Genomic DNA, 14752 nt, shown 5'->3' with positions numbered 1-14752 from the left:
GTCTCACATGGGTTGTTGTCAGGATTTGATACCGATATCAGGATGTTGTCCATGCTCTCTGGGTTGTCTTGTGAATCTGTCTTGGTTGGAGAATGCCTCTCTTTCTTCTGGCCTTTGAGACGTCTCTTCTGTTGTCTCTCTCGTTTCTAGGAGCAAGTGATCAAAACAATATCATTTTAAGTTGCGATCCATGTATTTTGATTCTGTTGGTGAAGGCATTGATGCTTTTCCCACTGCATGCTCTTAGACCAGGGCTATCCTTAACCTGCCGTTTGAACTCGTAAGTGTAGTGTGACCACGACTAAGGAGAGTTAAAACATAAAATTAAAATCCAAAGCCATACCATTTTCTCTTTTTCCTGCTGGTTTGTGACCCATCGTTGCTCCAGCCTCATCTCTCTCTTCACCTCCTTGCTGACCTCCTGCAGCAATGCACGACCCTTAGCGTTCCACAACTAAGACCAGGGAGAGAGAGTTCTCAAGTCAGTGACTGAATATAAATGTATCCCCCAAAAAATGTTTATTTTATGTTACAAAATACTACAGTATATCAGAACTTTATTTCCCCTGTTCAGTGGAATATAGAGATGTATGTTAACTTTTATGTATTGCTTTCATTACTGATGTTGTGGCTCTATTTGAATGGCATTCTTTCCCCCTGCCATTCTAGTTGGCCTAATAACAGTAGCCCTCATGTTTGATTTGATGTCTTACCAGTTCCGACCTGCAGGTGAAGCTAGGGCAGCAGTCTAGATCTACCATGTTGCCCCCCATAGCAATACTGGGCAGTCTAGCAAGATAACAGTCCTCCTCCAGCCCATACTTGGAAGGGAACCTTCTAAAGGGGTTTTTCACACATCAAAGCACTGTGTAAGTAAGTGTTTTTCTCCATGTGCATCCACATTCACCATAGCTCCCATAACAAATCAATAAAGAGAACTTCCATGGGGCATTTTTCCTTGCTACTTTTTTGGTATTATAAGACACACATACCATACTTGTTTTGCACTTAATTTCTTTATCTTAATCATATTTTTCTCATCAGGTACTATGCCGGCATCTTTCATGTTTTGTGTCTATACAGTAACAGTATCCCTTTCCCAGGTCCCTTAGTAGCCTGTCAGCCAACCTGTCTGTGCCCTCTCTGTCTCACCTGGCCCTGTTGGACTGCTGTCTCTTCCTGAAGAGGCTCCTTCCCCTGTGCAGTAACCACTCTGTGACATCAGATAGAGTCACGTGTTCAGGGATCTGACCCTGCTGCTGGAGGGTCAGGAACTTACGCACTGACTCTTTCTGGAATTACAGAGAAAAACATTTAAACATATAACTTGCGCAACAATTCTTCTAAAACCGTGGAGGGAAGGATCATGTCACTGAAATTGCAGTCGATGACGACATGGCTAGAATGTGTCTCTTTCTCTCGCTCTCTCTCCCTTTCAAAGCCCTGGTATCTGAACTCGCCCAGACTCACCTGTTCGGTCCTGAATATCCGACCCCAGTCCAACTCCACATCCGCGAGGTGATCTCTATAGCGGTTCAACTCTTTGACTGAACAGATAATCTGAAGAATGGGAAATTGGGTGTCGAGACCATAGAATTAGACTACATACAGTACCAGTCAAAAGTTTGGACACACTTACTCATTCCAGGGTTTTTATTTTATTTTACACATTGTAGAATAATAGTGAAGACATCAAAACGATGAAATAACACATATAGAATCATGTAGTAACCAAAAAAGTGTTAAACAAATCAAAATATAATATTTGAGATTCTTCAAAGTAGCCTTGATGACAGCTTTGCACACTCTTGGAATTCTCTCAACCAGCTTCCTGAGGTAGTCACCTGAAATTGCAGCCCAAATAAATGCTTCACAGAGTTTAAGTAACAGACACATTTCAACATCAACTGTTCAGAGGACCAGGTGTGAATCAGGCCTTCATGGTCGAATTGCTGCAAAGAAACCACTACTAAAGGACACTAATAAGAAGAGACTTTCTTGGGCCAAGAAACACAAGCAATGGACATTAGACCGGTGGAAATCTGTCCTTTGGTCTGATGAGTCCAAATTTGAGATTTTTGGTTCCAACCGCCATGTCTTTGTGAGACGCAGAGTAGGTGAACAGATGATCTCTGCATGTGTGGTTCCCACTGTGAAGCATGGAGGAGGTGGTGTGATGGTGCTTTTCTGGTGACACCATCAGTGATTTATTTAGAATTCAAAGCACACTTAACCAGCATGGCTACCACAGCGTTCTGCAGCGGTATGCCATCACATCTGGTTTGAATTCCAAGAGTGTGCAAAGCTGTCATCAAGGCAAAGGGTGGCTACTTTGAAAAATCTAAAATATATTTTGATTTGTTAAACACTTTTTTGGTTACTACATGATTCCATATGTATTATTTCATAGTTTTTATGTCTTCACTATTATTCTACAATGTAGAAAATTGTACAAATAAAGAAAAACCCTTGAATGAGTAGGTGTGTCCAAACGTTTGACTGGTAGTGTACATGGTAGAGACATGGAAAACTCTTATCACACCAAACATTATGATACAGTTAATTTAGGAATCAACAGGGCTTATTGTAAAAGGCTGAAAGCTCACTAACTTTCTCATCCTTGGTGATGAAGCCCAGGTTAAGGAGGCGTTGGTGGATGTCTTTGCGGTGGAGGTACTTCCTGAGGTTGGGGTCATGGAGGCTGCTGTACCCAGAGCTCAACAGGTAGCCGTTGGGGTCCGTCAGGTCAAAGTCACTCTTCGGCTGGAACAACTGAAATGATAAGTGATTAGTTTCTCTGACCTTTGTCCCAGTCAAGTGGAATTGGAGCGATCTCATCAATCATAGTAGGCTATTTCAGGAGTCTAAGCATTGGTTGTAAAACATGTAGATGCACAGGAAATTATAGCTTGAACCCTTTACAATTTTCAAAGTTATTTTAACAATAGATATAGTGCTGCTTACCCTGGTGCTTAGTGGTGCTAACAGTAGTGCTTAGTGGTGCTAACAGTGGTGCTTACCCTAGTGCTTAGTGCTGCTTACCCTGTTGCTTAGTGGTGCTTACCCTGGTGCTTAGTGGTGCTAACAGTAGCTTAGTGGTGCTAACAGTAGTGCTTACCCTGGTGCTTAGTGCTGCTTACCCTGTTGCTTAGTGCTGCTAACAGTAGTGCTTAGTGGTGCTAACAGTAGTGCTTAGTGCTGCTAACAGTAGTGCTTAGTGGTGCTTACCCTGTTGCTTAGTGGTGCTAACAGTAGTGCTTAGTGGTGCTAACAGTAGTGCTTAGTGCTGCTTACCCTGGTGCTTAGTGGTGCTAACAGTAGTGCTTAGTGGTGCTAACAGTAGTGCTTAGTGCTGCTTACCCTGGTGCTTAGTGGTGCTAACAGTAGTGCTTAGTGCTGCTTACCCTGGTGCTTAGTGGTGCTAACAGTAGTGCTTAATGCTGCTTACCCTGGTGCTTAGTGCTGCTAACAGTAGTGCTTAGTGGTGCTAACAGTAGTGCTTAGTGCTGCTAACAGTAGTGCTTAGTGGTGCTTATCCTGGTGCTTAGTGGTGCTAACAGTAGTGCTTACTGCTGCTTACCCTGGTGCTTAGTGGTGCTAACAGAAGTGCTTAGTGCTGCTTACCCTCTCACAGAGCCGGGTTGTGTGGTAGACATTGGACACCCCAGAAACAACAGGGATCTTTCCTCGGATGGGCAGGTCCAGAGGGTGAGGGGTGGTCTGCTTACCAGCACCCTGTAGTGGATACCAAACCACTCAATCAATAATGTAGCATATAGGATAAGAAGGCAGCTGACCATAAAGACAATGTTTTTCTTTACTGGGGTTTCATTTGAAATGTGGGCCTAATAGGCTACTGTACATCCAAACTCAAAACTTATTTTATGGATGAAACTAAACACACAGTATAAATGAAACTAAAGACATTGTACAAATGCCATGGTCTCATCTGACCTAATTAGAAATCATAAAGTGACAACAACAAAAAAGCTGTTGAATATTGAAGAAATAGCTATAGCAGCTGAAATATAACTGTCTTTATAGAAAATAGCCTACATACCATATGTTCCATACTGATCAAATTCAAATTCTCATTCTGATGAAGAAAACTGGATAATTTCCAGTGTCATTATTCTATGAAATTAAAAAATGTTAGGGTATAAAATTAAGACAGTACAAGAATCTGAGTTGCAATTCTAGAACCCGCATCATCACCTGGTACGCCATAAACCCGAAATATGACGTCACAGTAGAACTGGTTGGGCTCGTTGGACGTAGCAGCCGACAGTGCAGGCTGTTATATAAAAATCTTCCCACAGGCGTCTGCCGACAAAACTGATCTACAAAGAACCTTGCATCATAAAATAACTAGTCGTTATTACTTGCACATCTGTCAGTCAGTCACAATTTACCCATGATACAGGTTTTGATCCCTCTTGAACACGGCCGTTCTGTTGTTTGAGCGGAACTGCCACCAAATGGTCGCTAGAGGGTGTTACATGCTAAACAACTAGCTAGCTATTTCCCTAATGCATAATAATGTACTGGTTTTCACGTTGACAGCAGCGTGTACAATTACTACTCCCGTTAGCCCAGGGCTAAGCGCTTGTTCACACTCTAAAGGGGGCTAGCACCAACCTTATCCCAGGGCTAGCACCAACCTTATCCCAGGGCTAGCAGGCCCTGCTCCAGGGCTAGCACCAACCTTAGCCCAGGGCTAGCAGGTCCTGCTCCAGTGCTTAATTTGTATCCGGGGGGCTCTGAGGTACCGGGACATTGAGAGAAAGAAAGTGTCAAACACAACGTGGCAGCGCAGCAGACAGAGTGAAGTCAAGTAGCCTACTGTCTGTTGTGGTGAAACTGACAGCACTCTCCAAGGTGTTGACTAATTCAAAGCGTTTTAGGCGCCTCTGCAGTATGCCTAGATATGACTATAGCTGCGGGGCTTACAAGTCCGAATTTCTTACAGCCTCATTTTCTAGACATCAATGTACAGCAACGTTTTTAGATGACACTGGAGTCAGAACACCCGCCATATGCACACATAGTCAACTGTGGGGTTTACAAGATCCGAATTTCATATAACATTTTAAAGACATCAATGTAGCAGTAGAACAAATATCAATATCGGAATATAACTTCAAATAAAATGTATTACTGTAGACTACAGTGGAACACACACATGAGAATATATAGGCCTCCTGACTATGTGACAATATGAAGAACATGGTCAGATTACCTTCACAGTACAGAACAAGTTTGTAAAGGAAAGTCCTACCTTAGTTTTCAAAACCTCCTACAATGACTCTCCCCATGTCATGTGCATTCAACTCCTGAGAGTCAATGTCTTGCTCAAAGCCATGTGCTGTTCTGAAGACTGGCTGTAGTGTCTATTTGTTTCATTTTGAGGGTTAACTATAACCTGGGTGTCCTCTTTAGCCTCGTCTACAAGGCTTGCTGCCACCAAATGCACATTGGTTCGGGCATGTTAAAAACAATTCTGAGGGCTCTTTGAAGTTTTTGTTTTTACGTCTGAGGCAAAGGATGTTAATTTACTGTACAACCCACCCACTCTTTTGCTATCTGAATCCCTCCTGGCGTTTCTAGACCCAAACTCCCTACCCTTTTGCATGTTGTACAGCCCAATTTATTTATTCTGCATGACAAACCAGGGGTTATACGTTTGCTGGTTCTTGAACTGCAAATTGCACCTGCTCCAAGCTCCCTGTCGCCCTCTCCCGCTGAGTCTGACTCGCTAGTAGGCCTACTGGTGGAGGTGCCGGTGGTGATGCTGAACTGGCGGGATTAGCAGCGCTGCTAATTAAGGCATCCCCATCAGGAACAGTTTGCCCATCACTCATCTCCTCCGGCACTAATGTAACAGTAGTCTTCTTGCGTTGTGTACAGTCAATCATCGACACGAACTCCAACTTGTAACACCAGTCATGGAGCTTTATTCTGATAGGAACAGCACAAAATTGCACGTCATGCAATGCACGGCTGACCATCCAACTCTGCACTCACGCACGCTGGTTTGGTGCTCGTTCACTGGGACGATTCTAACGGAAACATCCTCCCTCGTAAGCAAGCTACGCAAACCAGCTAATAAGATGCCATGTTGAGTAGGTAAAGGCAAGACAAAACTAAAACCAAAAACCCATTGGCTTAACAATAAAGTGGCAAGGGGAATCACCAATATAACCCTGTTACACTAACAGTTCTCTGGCTCGTTCTGGGTTCGATTCACCATCTTTCTCTGGATTTTTGGACTTAAAATGTCATCATAGTCGATTGCCTTTTCTTATACATTTTTTATTTGGCTTTGCCACGATTCAAATTCAGTAGGGAGACGACTAGCCTGTGCTACCTAACATGATTACTTACTCTTCAATAGCTGACCAACACTACCAAGACCTGTGTCAAGATCAGTTACTTACACCACCGGCCCTCCCCATAACCTCTATGTACAAATAAGAGAGCAGGTCTGGAATCAGTGTGGCAGGATAGGATGATTACACAGAAGGATCACTACGCTTTTACATGATGGTCTTTCTGGGGTCCGGGAGAAATAACGAGGTGGCAACTTGATTTAACGCTGATCTCTTTTATTAGAATGTCTACAGTGCGAACAGGGAAACAATTCATTTATAACGCCGCGAGAGGTACCGGATCAGGGCAAATATGTGCCAGAACAAACAAAGTCAAATCTGAGAGGTGCCGGTGTTCCGTCAGAATCCGGCTCAAAGTAAACTCTGCCCTGCTCCCAGAAACATGGTGCCAAAACAGCCTGTGTGGAAACGTCAAGAACAACGCCTAGAATGCTCTGTCCAATCACACACTCACTTACTTTACAAATGCTTGTGATGTCTGTAATAATGCGTTCGGCTAGTTATTTTGATAAGTAAATGTATACTATTTAATCCTTACAGCCTGCAAAAACATTGGTTGCTGTGCCTAACAAAAATGGTTGCTATGCAGCAAGCTAACGTCTTCTCACTTAGCCAACTGAAGCTACAAACTCTACAGCTGGAAACGCAGCAAACGCTCAATATTCTTCTGTTTTCATAGCTTTTTTATTAACAATTAATTGGCTATATCTATTATAATAATATTCTTGCATGATTTCGCCTGGATCAGAAAAGTTGATGTCTCGTTTGTGCACAGCATTCTCTGTAAAAGAGCAAGATCGAATTTCAAAAGTGAAACATTGTCTGCAAGGTCATTTCCCGCCAAGACAGAACTGCCAAAGGGGATGGAGTTGCAATATACTGCAGAGACAGCCTGCAGAGTTCTGTCATACTATCCAGGTCTGTGCCCAAACAGTTTGAGCTTCTACTTTTAAAAATCCACCTTTCCAGAAATAAGTCTCTCACTGTTGCCTTGTTACAGACCCCCCTCAGCCCCCAGCTGCGCACTGGACACCATATGTGAATTAATTGCCCCCCATTTATCTTGGAGTTTGTACTATTAGGTGACCTAAACTGGGATACGCTTAATAACACCCCGGCCATCCTACAATCTAAACTCAATCTCACACAAATTATCAAGGAACCTACCAGGTACAACCCTAAATCCGTAAACACGGGCACCCTCTTAGATATCATCCTGACCAACCTGCCCTCTAAATACACCTCTGCTGTCTTCAACCAGGATCTCAGCGATCACTGCCTCATTGCCTGCATCCGCAATGGGTCTGCGGTCAAACGACCACCGCTCATCACTGTCAAACGCTCCTTAAATCACTACAGCGAGCAGGCCTTTCTAATCGACCTGGCCCAGGTATCCTGGAAGGATATTGACCTCATTCCGTCAGTAGAGGATGCTTGGCTATTCTTTAAAAGTGCTTTCCTCACCATCTAAAATAAGCATGCCCCATTCAAAAAAATTAGAACCAGGAACAGATAAAGCCCTTTATTCACTCCAGACCTGACTGTCCTTGATCAGCACAAAAATATCCTGCACTAGCATCTAATAGCCCCCGCGATATGCAACTTTTCAGGGAAGTTAGGAATCAATATACACAGGCAGTTAGGAAAGCAAAGGCTAGCTTTTTCAAACAGAAATTTGCATCCTGTAGTACAAACTCCCAAAAGTTCTGGGACACTGTAAAGTCCATGGAGAATAAGAGCACCTTCTCCCAGCTGCCCACTGCACTGAGGCTAGGAAACACTGTCACCACCAATAAATCCACGATGATTGAGAATTTCAATAAGCATTTTTCTACGGCTGGCCATGCTTTCCACCTGGCTACCCCTACCCCGGTCCACAGCCCTGCACCCCCAACAGTAACTTGCCCAAGCCTCCCCAATTTCTCCTTCACCCAAATCCAGAAAGCGGATGTTCTGAAAGAGCTGCAAAATCTGGACCCCTACAAATCAGCTGGGCTAGACAATCTGGACCCTCTCTCTCTAAAATGATCCGCCGCACTTGTTGCAACCCCTATTACTAGCCTGTTCAACCTCTCTTTCGTATCGTCTGAGATCCCCAAAGATTGTAAAGCTGCCGCGGTCATCCCCCTCTTCAAAGGGGAGACACTCTAGACCCAAACTGTTACAGACCTATATCTATCCTACCCTGCCTTTCTAAGGTCTTCGAAAGCCAAGTTAACAAACAGATCACCGACCATTTCGAATCCCACTGTACCTTCTCCGCTATGCAATCTGGTTTCCGAGCTGGTCATGGGTGCACCTTAGCCACGCTCAAGGTCCTAAACGATATCATAACCGCCATCGACAAAAGACAATACTGTGCAGCCGTATTCATCGAGCTGGCCAAGGCTTTAGACTCTGTCCATCACCGCATTCTTATCGGCAGAATCAACAGCCTTGGTTTCTCAAATGACTGCCTCGCCTGGTTCACCAACTACTTCTCAGATAGACTTCAGTGTGTCAAATTGGAGGGCCTGTTGTCCGGACCTCTGGCAGTCTCCATGGCGGTGCCACAGGGTTCAATCCTCGGGCCGACTCTTTTCTCTGTTTACATCAATGATGTCGCTCTTGCGGCATGTGATTCTCTGATCCACCTCTACGCAGATGACACCATTCTGTATACCTCTGGCCCTTCTTTGGATACTGTGTTAACTAACCTCCTGACGAGCTTCAATGCCATATAACTCTCCTTCCGTGGCCTCCAACTGCTCTTAAATGCAAGTAAAACTAAATGCATGCTCTTCAACCAATCGCTGCCCGCACCTGCCCGCCTGCCTGAGCATTTCTGGTATGCGGTTGTGAGGCCGTTTGGACGTACTGCCAAATTCTCTAAAACAACGTTGGAGGTGGCTTATGGTAGAATCATGAACATTCAATACTCTGGCAACAGCTCTGGTGGACATTCCTGCAGTCAGCATGTCAATTGCACGCTCCCTCAAAACTTGAGACGTCTGAGACATTGTGCTGTGTGACAAAACTGCACATTTTAGAGCGTTCTTTTATTATCCCCAGCACAAACTGCACCCATGTAATTATCATGCTGTTTAATCAGCTTCTTGATATGGATGTATTATCTAAGGAGAAATGCTCACTAACAGGGATGTAAACAAGTGTGTACACAGAATGAGAGAAATAAGCTTTTTGTGCATATGGAACATTTCTGGGATCTTTTTTTTCAGCTCATGAAACATGGGACCAACACTTTACATGTTGTTTATATTTGTGTTCAGTGTACAAATGAACATGACACTTGAGGCTCTGTGTGATATGTGGAAACATTTTTATTTCAACATTATAAAGAACTTTTAAACAATGGCAACACTGCCATGTTGCACTAAGCCCCGCTGTTGGAAAAACCATGAGTGTCCTACTTCCGGCTGTCGCAGATGCACCTCCCTCGACTTCACTACTCGACTTTCATCTTGCCTTACCACTCAAAAACGAGCCCAATATCTCCGGTGCTGCTTGTGGCAAAACCAACATTTAAGCAATGCATGCTCTATGGTACTCAAACCTGAATTAGCCAGATTTGAGGTAGCTAACAAAGCCTTCGAGTTGAAGGCATATAACACTTACAGTATGTACAGTTGTATGCTCAATATCATAACACTGTCAGCCACCTCTAGGAGAATATGTCCTATACATGTAGTAGAAATCAGTTGCATTGTAAGAATATATGTATCGACTTGACTACACCCAAAAGACGTGTGGCACATTGTAGCAAAACATTGAGCAACCAAAACGAGTGTTTCAGTTCAGCTCGTACCTGCCTGGTTTCAGCCCGTTTGGTTCCTAGTGACTACACCCGTGGTGTATGACTGCAGGTCCACCAATAACAGACGCATTCAAAAGCACATAATAAATAAATCCATCAAACGTCTTACGAAGATTTAATGTACATTTATTCTTAACACATGGAACATATAGTATAAAGATTTCATACTGAAGAAATTATATTCATTAAGCCAAAAAAAGGAAAAAAAATTGAATTTACATCAAGTCTTTAGCTACATCGTCTGAAATACAAATATGCAGAATCCATATCACTGGAAAAACAAAATTGAAACGGTTTATTTCTTCATCAGGGGTCTTGCTTTGTTGTTTATGTAGATGAAATGGAACCGTAGCAGACATGGTTTCAGTCAAGTTAGACTCAGGGGTACTGGAGACAAATTTAAACTTGATCTGTGTGTGTCGCAGGGGTGTGTGTGTGTGTGGGGGGGTCGGGGGGCATTGCGAGGGAGTCCCTGTAGCGAGAGACAGGCGGGTGGGTCGGGGGTGAGATGTCAAAAGGTTAGGTAATCCCATGGCGAAATCTCACTTGAGTGTAACCTTGAATTCATCGAAGATTAAAAATGGTGAAGCGCAACAGAAGGGTTAGAGAGAAAGGGAGAGGTGTAATGTACATCATATACACACTGCAGTCGGGACTGCCTCTAGAACAGAGGAGCAGTCCCAAGAGGTGACTTCTTTTATAAGGGTCAAGTCATACAATCGAGGGACAGAGAAGAGGTCGGGGTGTTGTAAGGTTCACGATACTTTGGGGGGAAAGCCTTTTGTCATCTCTCTCAGTTTAACTAAAATCATTTTGAAAAACTACAGTTTTCTGCCAAGCCAGCGTATCTCAGTGTGAAACAGTATTATTACAGTATGTTTACAGTTGTTTTTAAGGTGTACAGTACAGAAGAAGAAAATCCTACAATCTACTGCACAGGCCTCCCCATTGAAGACGTGTCTGTCTGTCTGTTCACAGCTGGTAACCTGGGTCGTGTAGGGCTGAGTATATAGCATCCAAGTTACAGCAGTATACCAAACCAGTCCAGGAGTCTGTTTCACCATACATGAACTAAAAACAGTGTTTCCCCGTCCATGCCCGCCTTGCTCACCCCCCCTGCCAAACCCATGGGAGGAGAACGTGGGTATACACCCCAAACTCACTGGAAACGTGACAGCAATTTTGGTTACAGTTATGTTTTCTTTTATATTTTCATTAAAAAAGTTGTTTGCCGCAGGGCAGCTCCCTCCCTCCCTTCTTCCCGACTCTCCATCCATCCCAGGGTCCCATCTGATCGGTCTTATCACGTCAGTTTCTGTATTCCAGAATGTTTAACTCCACCGCTACTTCAGTAAATCCGTCCTTTAGTGAGAACCAGGGGGTAGAAAGGGTAGACAGTGGAATCCGAGGTGATTTTGCATAAATTAAAAAAAGGACAGTCAGTTTTGCTTTTAGTTCTCTCTTCCACTCACACTCAACAGACACACACAAAAAGAAAAGGGGGGGGAGAACGGGGCGGGGGAACAGAAAGCGAAGCTGAAGCCCCCACGGCTGTCATGACTGGCCAATCAGAAAGAGTACGTCACAGATCACATGGGACACCAGAGAGTTCATGAGTGGTGAGACAGAGATGTCCAGTAGGCGGGACTCGTACAGGGTGAACTCTGAGTGGTTCTCCTCCACCTTAGCCATGGCGTGCAGGGCGCGGGCCGCTCGCCGCATCATGTCCACGCTAGTGGGCTCAAAGTGCGCCCCCTGTAGGTGCATCATGGAACTCTGGCTCTGCTGGTACTGTGTGGCTGCTAGACTGTCCTCCAGGAAGCCCAGGAGGTTACCTACGCTGGCCTTCTGCACGGCGATGGCCCTGGCCGCCATGCTGTCTCCCTGGGCCAGGTTGGCTAGTAAGACCACAGACATCTCCCTGCAGACAGCCACCTTCCTCTCCCCGACCAGACGCACCAGCGTCCCGTACAGCTTCTCCAGCCGGCTGAACGGCGGCGTGGCCAGGATAAGGTCCACGTTGTTGTCCTGGATGCTCAGTTTGCTGAGGGTCTCCAGTACCAGTCTCTGGGGGGATAGGGCCCCATGGGGCCCCAGCATGGGGAAAGGGTCCAGGGCCTCGGCCGAAGGACAAACAGCCCAATGAAGCAGGCCGTCCAGCAGGGGCAGACAGATGCTCTCTGGGTAGATGGACAAGTCCAACTGGCCGGAGATGTTAGCCAGAGTGACCAGGCAGTTCTCCCTGAGGACCTCCAGACAGTCCCACCACCACTCGTCCCTCTCACAGCTCACCCTCTCATCCTCCTCCTCCTCCTTCTCGTAGGTGACGGGGGCCTGTTTCCTCTCTGGGTGACGGTGGTGGAGCAGGACCAGACGGCCCAGCAGCAGCAGCAGCCCCGGGTGTTTGGACATCTCCAGGTCGTTGCCGGGGATGAAGGACAGCGAGCGGACGATGTTGGAGACGCAGACACAGCGGCGGGCCAGGGTGTCCTGCCAGTCCGACAGCGTGCTCAGTGGGGTCTCGTCCTTGCTGTGAGGCTCGTCCTCCAGGATGGTGAGGTTGCGGCGGCTCTGCTGCGCCTGGCGGATGGAGAACAGGAACTTCCCCCCATTCTCCTTCTGCTCCTCGGCTGCTCCTCGCACCGCCTCCTCCGTCACCGAGCCCGGCCGGGCCGACAGGACGTCGTCGATGGTGGCAGTGACCGGGGCGGGCGTGGTTGGGGTGGAGGTCTTGGTGGTCTGCTCCTCCTTGCCAGGCTTAGTAGTGTTCTCTGGGTCCTCCGACACCGTCGCCGGCACGGCGACCTTCTTTCTACTCTCGGTGGCTGATGGCAGCACCCGTTTCCGCTGCTTGAGGAGGTCGAACCGGCTCTCGAAGTGAGTCTGGATGTGTTCCGTGGTGTCCCCCCCGCCGATGCTCCAGTGGATTAGTCCGCTGTCAAAGCTCTGCCGCCGGCCTAGCTTACTGGAACGGCCCCCAGGGAAGGGATCTTTCTTACGCACCATCTTGATGGGCAGCTTGTCGAACTTACTGGCCTGTTTGGGTTTCTCTTGTAGGAGGCTGAGGTTCTGGGGGGCCGAGGAGGTGGAAGAAGTCTCTCCTCCTTCCCTCTCCTTCTCCTCCTCTGCTGTCGACTTCTCAGTCGTGGATTTCTCGTCTTCCTCCTCCTTTTTCACCTGGACCTGCTGCGACGAGGTGGTGGTGTCTGCGTTGCTTTTCCTCTCGTCCTCCTCTTCTTCTTCCTCGTCCTCCTCCATGTCCTCCTGCTCGGGCAGCTCTTCATCAGACCAGTCTTCGTCGGCAGCATGCGGGTCGATGAGCGTCCGCTGGCCAGGGTCTCCCACCTCATACTCCTTCAGGATGCCGAAGATCTGGATGAGGCAGCGTCTGAAATACTCCACTACCAGCTCCAGGAACCCAGGCAGCTGAGAGGAGACAGGACAGCATGTAGTTAGACATCCACATCAACGTCAAATGAATCACGCATGGATTCTTTATACAGAGATGTGATCAAGACAACCTAGAAAATCTGAACAGAGGATAATGTCAGACAATACATACTGACATTTTGAAGTTTTATTACAATGCTTCTTAGAGAAGATTACTGTATCATCTGGTAAGATACCGACTTCATAATGTAATATTTTAAAATGTATTATGGGTGTTTCATCAATCTAACGCCTGTTGGAACTCACCTGGCAGAGGTTGAAAGTAGAAATGCTGTTGTCATCGTAGAGTAGAATATTAATGGTGTCCAAGGCCCACGTGCTCTCTGCTAGTAAGCCTGACTTCAGTGACATCATCACTCTCCAGGCCTCTGGGGTGCCTGAGGGAACAGAAAATACAGCAGAGACTGATACAGGATGATGGTACTACTTCATTAGAATTACATCACTTGAAAATGACATATTTAGGAGCAATGTTCCCTCTGAGCTGCCGTGCAGAAGAAATTCCAGGCCGCTCAAAGGCGCAAGAGATTGAACTTCACTGAGTTCGCCCCATTAGTTTGCACTATATAGATACTTTTTTTTTCTGTGATCGAATCAACATTATATCAGTCCCTTTTCAATGCAACAAAACAAAACAAATCGAACTTCGCAAGGTTGAGTCTGTGATTTTGTTGTAGACAGAGCCAGAGTGCAACAAAGTAGAATTTGGATGGGAAGCCCATGGGTTTTTTTTCAATCACCCGCAATTGAATGAATGCGCTTTTTATATTTCAGATCAGAATATTTGTTGATATTCTTTGCTAGTTAGCAGTATAGATCAGCAATGGAGAGTTACTGCTTACTACATGAGTACAAAATGTGTAGGCTACATTTCAAGCTGTCATTGAAAAGCGATTCAGGTATAAAGTTTGTCTTAATTAAAGAGGCAGTGTAGTATTTTGAGACAGGCTTGATTATGCAAATAAGACAATAGGCAGAGTGGAAGCTTACATTGTTCAATGCTATGTATGGTAATAATAATTCATCATATTTTGTAGTGGTTTCTTGCATCATAAAATACAATACAATGCAATTCTCAGTCATCTATTTGGCCTATGGT

At 45.6% G+C, this 14752-nt stretch overlaps 2 protein-coding genes and 1 long non-coding RNA gene across 4 annotated transcripts in view; all 3 read right to left on the bottom strand.

The window, feature by feature from the left end:
* Positions 1-13: 13 nt before the first annotated feature.
* On the bottom strand, positions 14-833 carry LOC145864359 (uncharacterized). Its single transcript, XR_014382926.1, has 3 exons — positions 714-833; positions 344-454; positions 14-146 (listed from the first exon to the last, which is right to left on the bottom strand). It is a non-coding gene; the product is annotated as an uncharacterized LOC145864359 (long non-coding RNA).
* Positions 834-1148: 315 nt separating this feature from the next.
* Positions 1149-4123, bottom strand: LOC145864373 (fibrous sheath-interacting protein 2). The gene is made up of 5 exons (XM_082970123.1): positions 4061-4123; positions 3625-3735; positions 2577-2772; positions 1471-1547; positions 1149-1292 (listed from the first exon to the last, which is right to left on the bottom strand). Exons 1-5 carry the CDS (start codon positions 4070-4072, stop codon positions 1149-1151), a joined length of 540 nt encoding a protein of 179 aa, XP_082826249.1. The 5' UTR covers positions 4073-4123.
* A 6190-nt stretch (positions 4124-10313) lies between these two features.
* LOC106588635 (AT-rich interactive domain-containing protein 1A) overlaps positions 10314-14752 on the bottom strand; it is a 171707-nt gene continuing 167268 nt past the window's right edge. For both annotated transcript variants that reach the window (XM_045709601.2, XM_045709602.2), the window contains exons 18-19: positions 13900-14030; positions 10314-13629 (exon numbers count right to left, since the gene is read on the bottom strand). In XM_045709601.2, coding sequence (XP_045565557.1) covers positions 11758-13629; positions 13900-14030 — 2003 coding nt within the window. In that variant the 3' untranslated portion in view covers positions 10314-11757. The remainder of the gene's footprint in view (positions 13630-13899; positions 14031-14752) is intronic.

The sequence above is a fragment of the Salmo salar genome, chromosome 27 (assembly GCF_965601325.2).
Source record: "Salmo salar chromosome 27, fSalSal1, whole genome shotgun sequence".
Classification (NCBI taxonomy): domain Eukaryota; kingdom Metazoa; phylum Chordata; class Actinopteri; order Salmoniformes; family Salmonidae; genus Salmo; species Salmo salar.
The sequence above is the reverse complement of the archived record's forward strand: the minus strand, read 5'-3'. Positions and strand labels throughout refer to the sequence as shown.

What these genes read in the sequence shown, in the direction of transcription:
- LOC145864373 (XM_082970123.1), bottom strand. An exon ending in CAACCCGGCTCTGTGAGAGG is followed by an intron (nt 2,773 to 3,624) that starts GTAAGCAGCACT and finishes TTATCATTTCAG; the next exon opens with TTGTTCCAGCCGAAGAGTGA. An exon ending in GGATATTCAGGACCGAACAG is followed by an intron (nt 1,293 to 1,470) that starts GTGAGTCTGGGC and finishes CTGTAATTCCAG; the next exon opens with AAAGAGTCAGTGCGTAAGTT.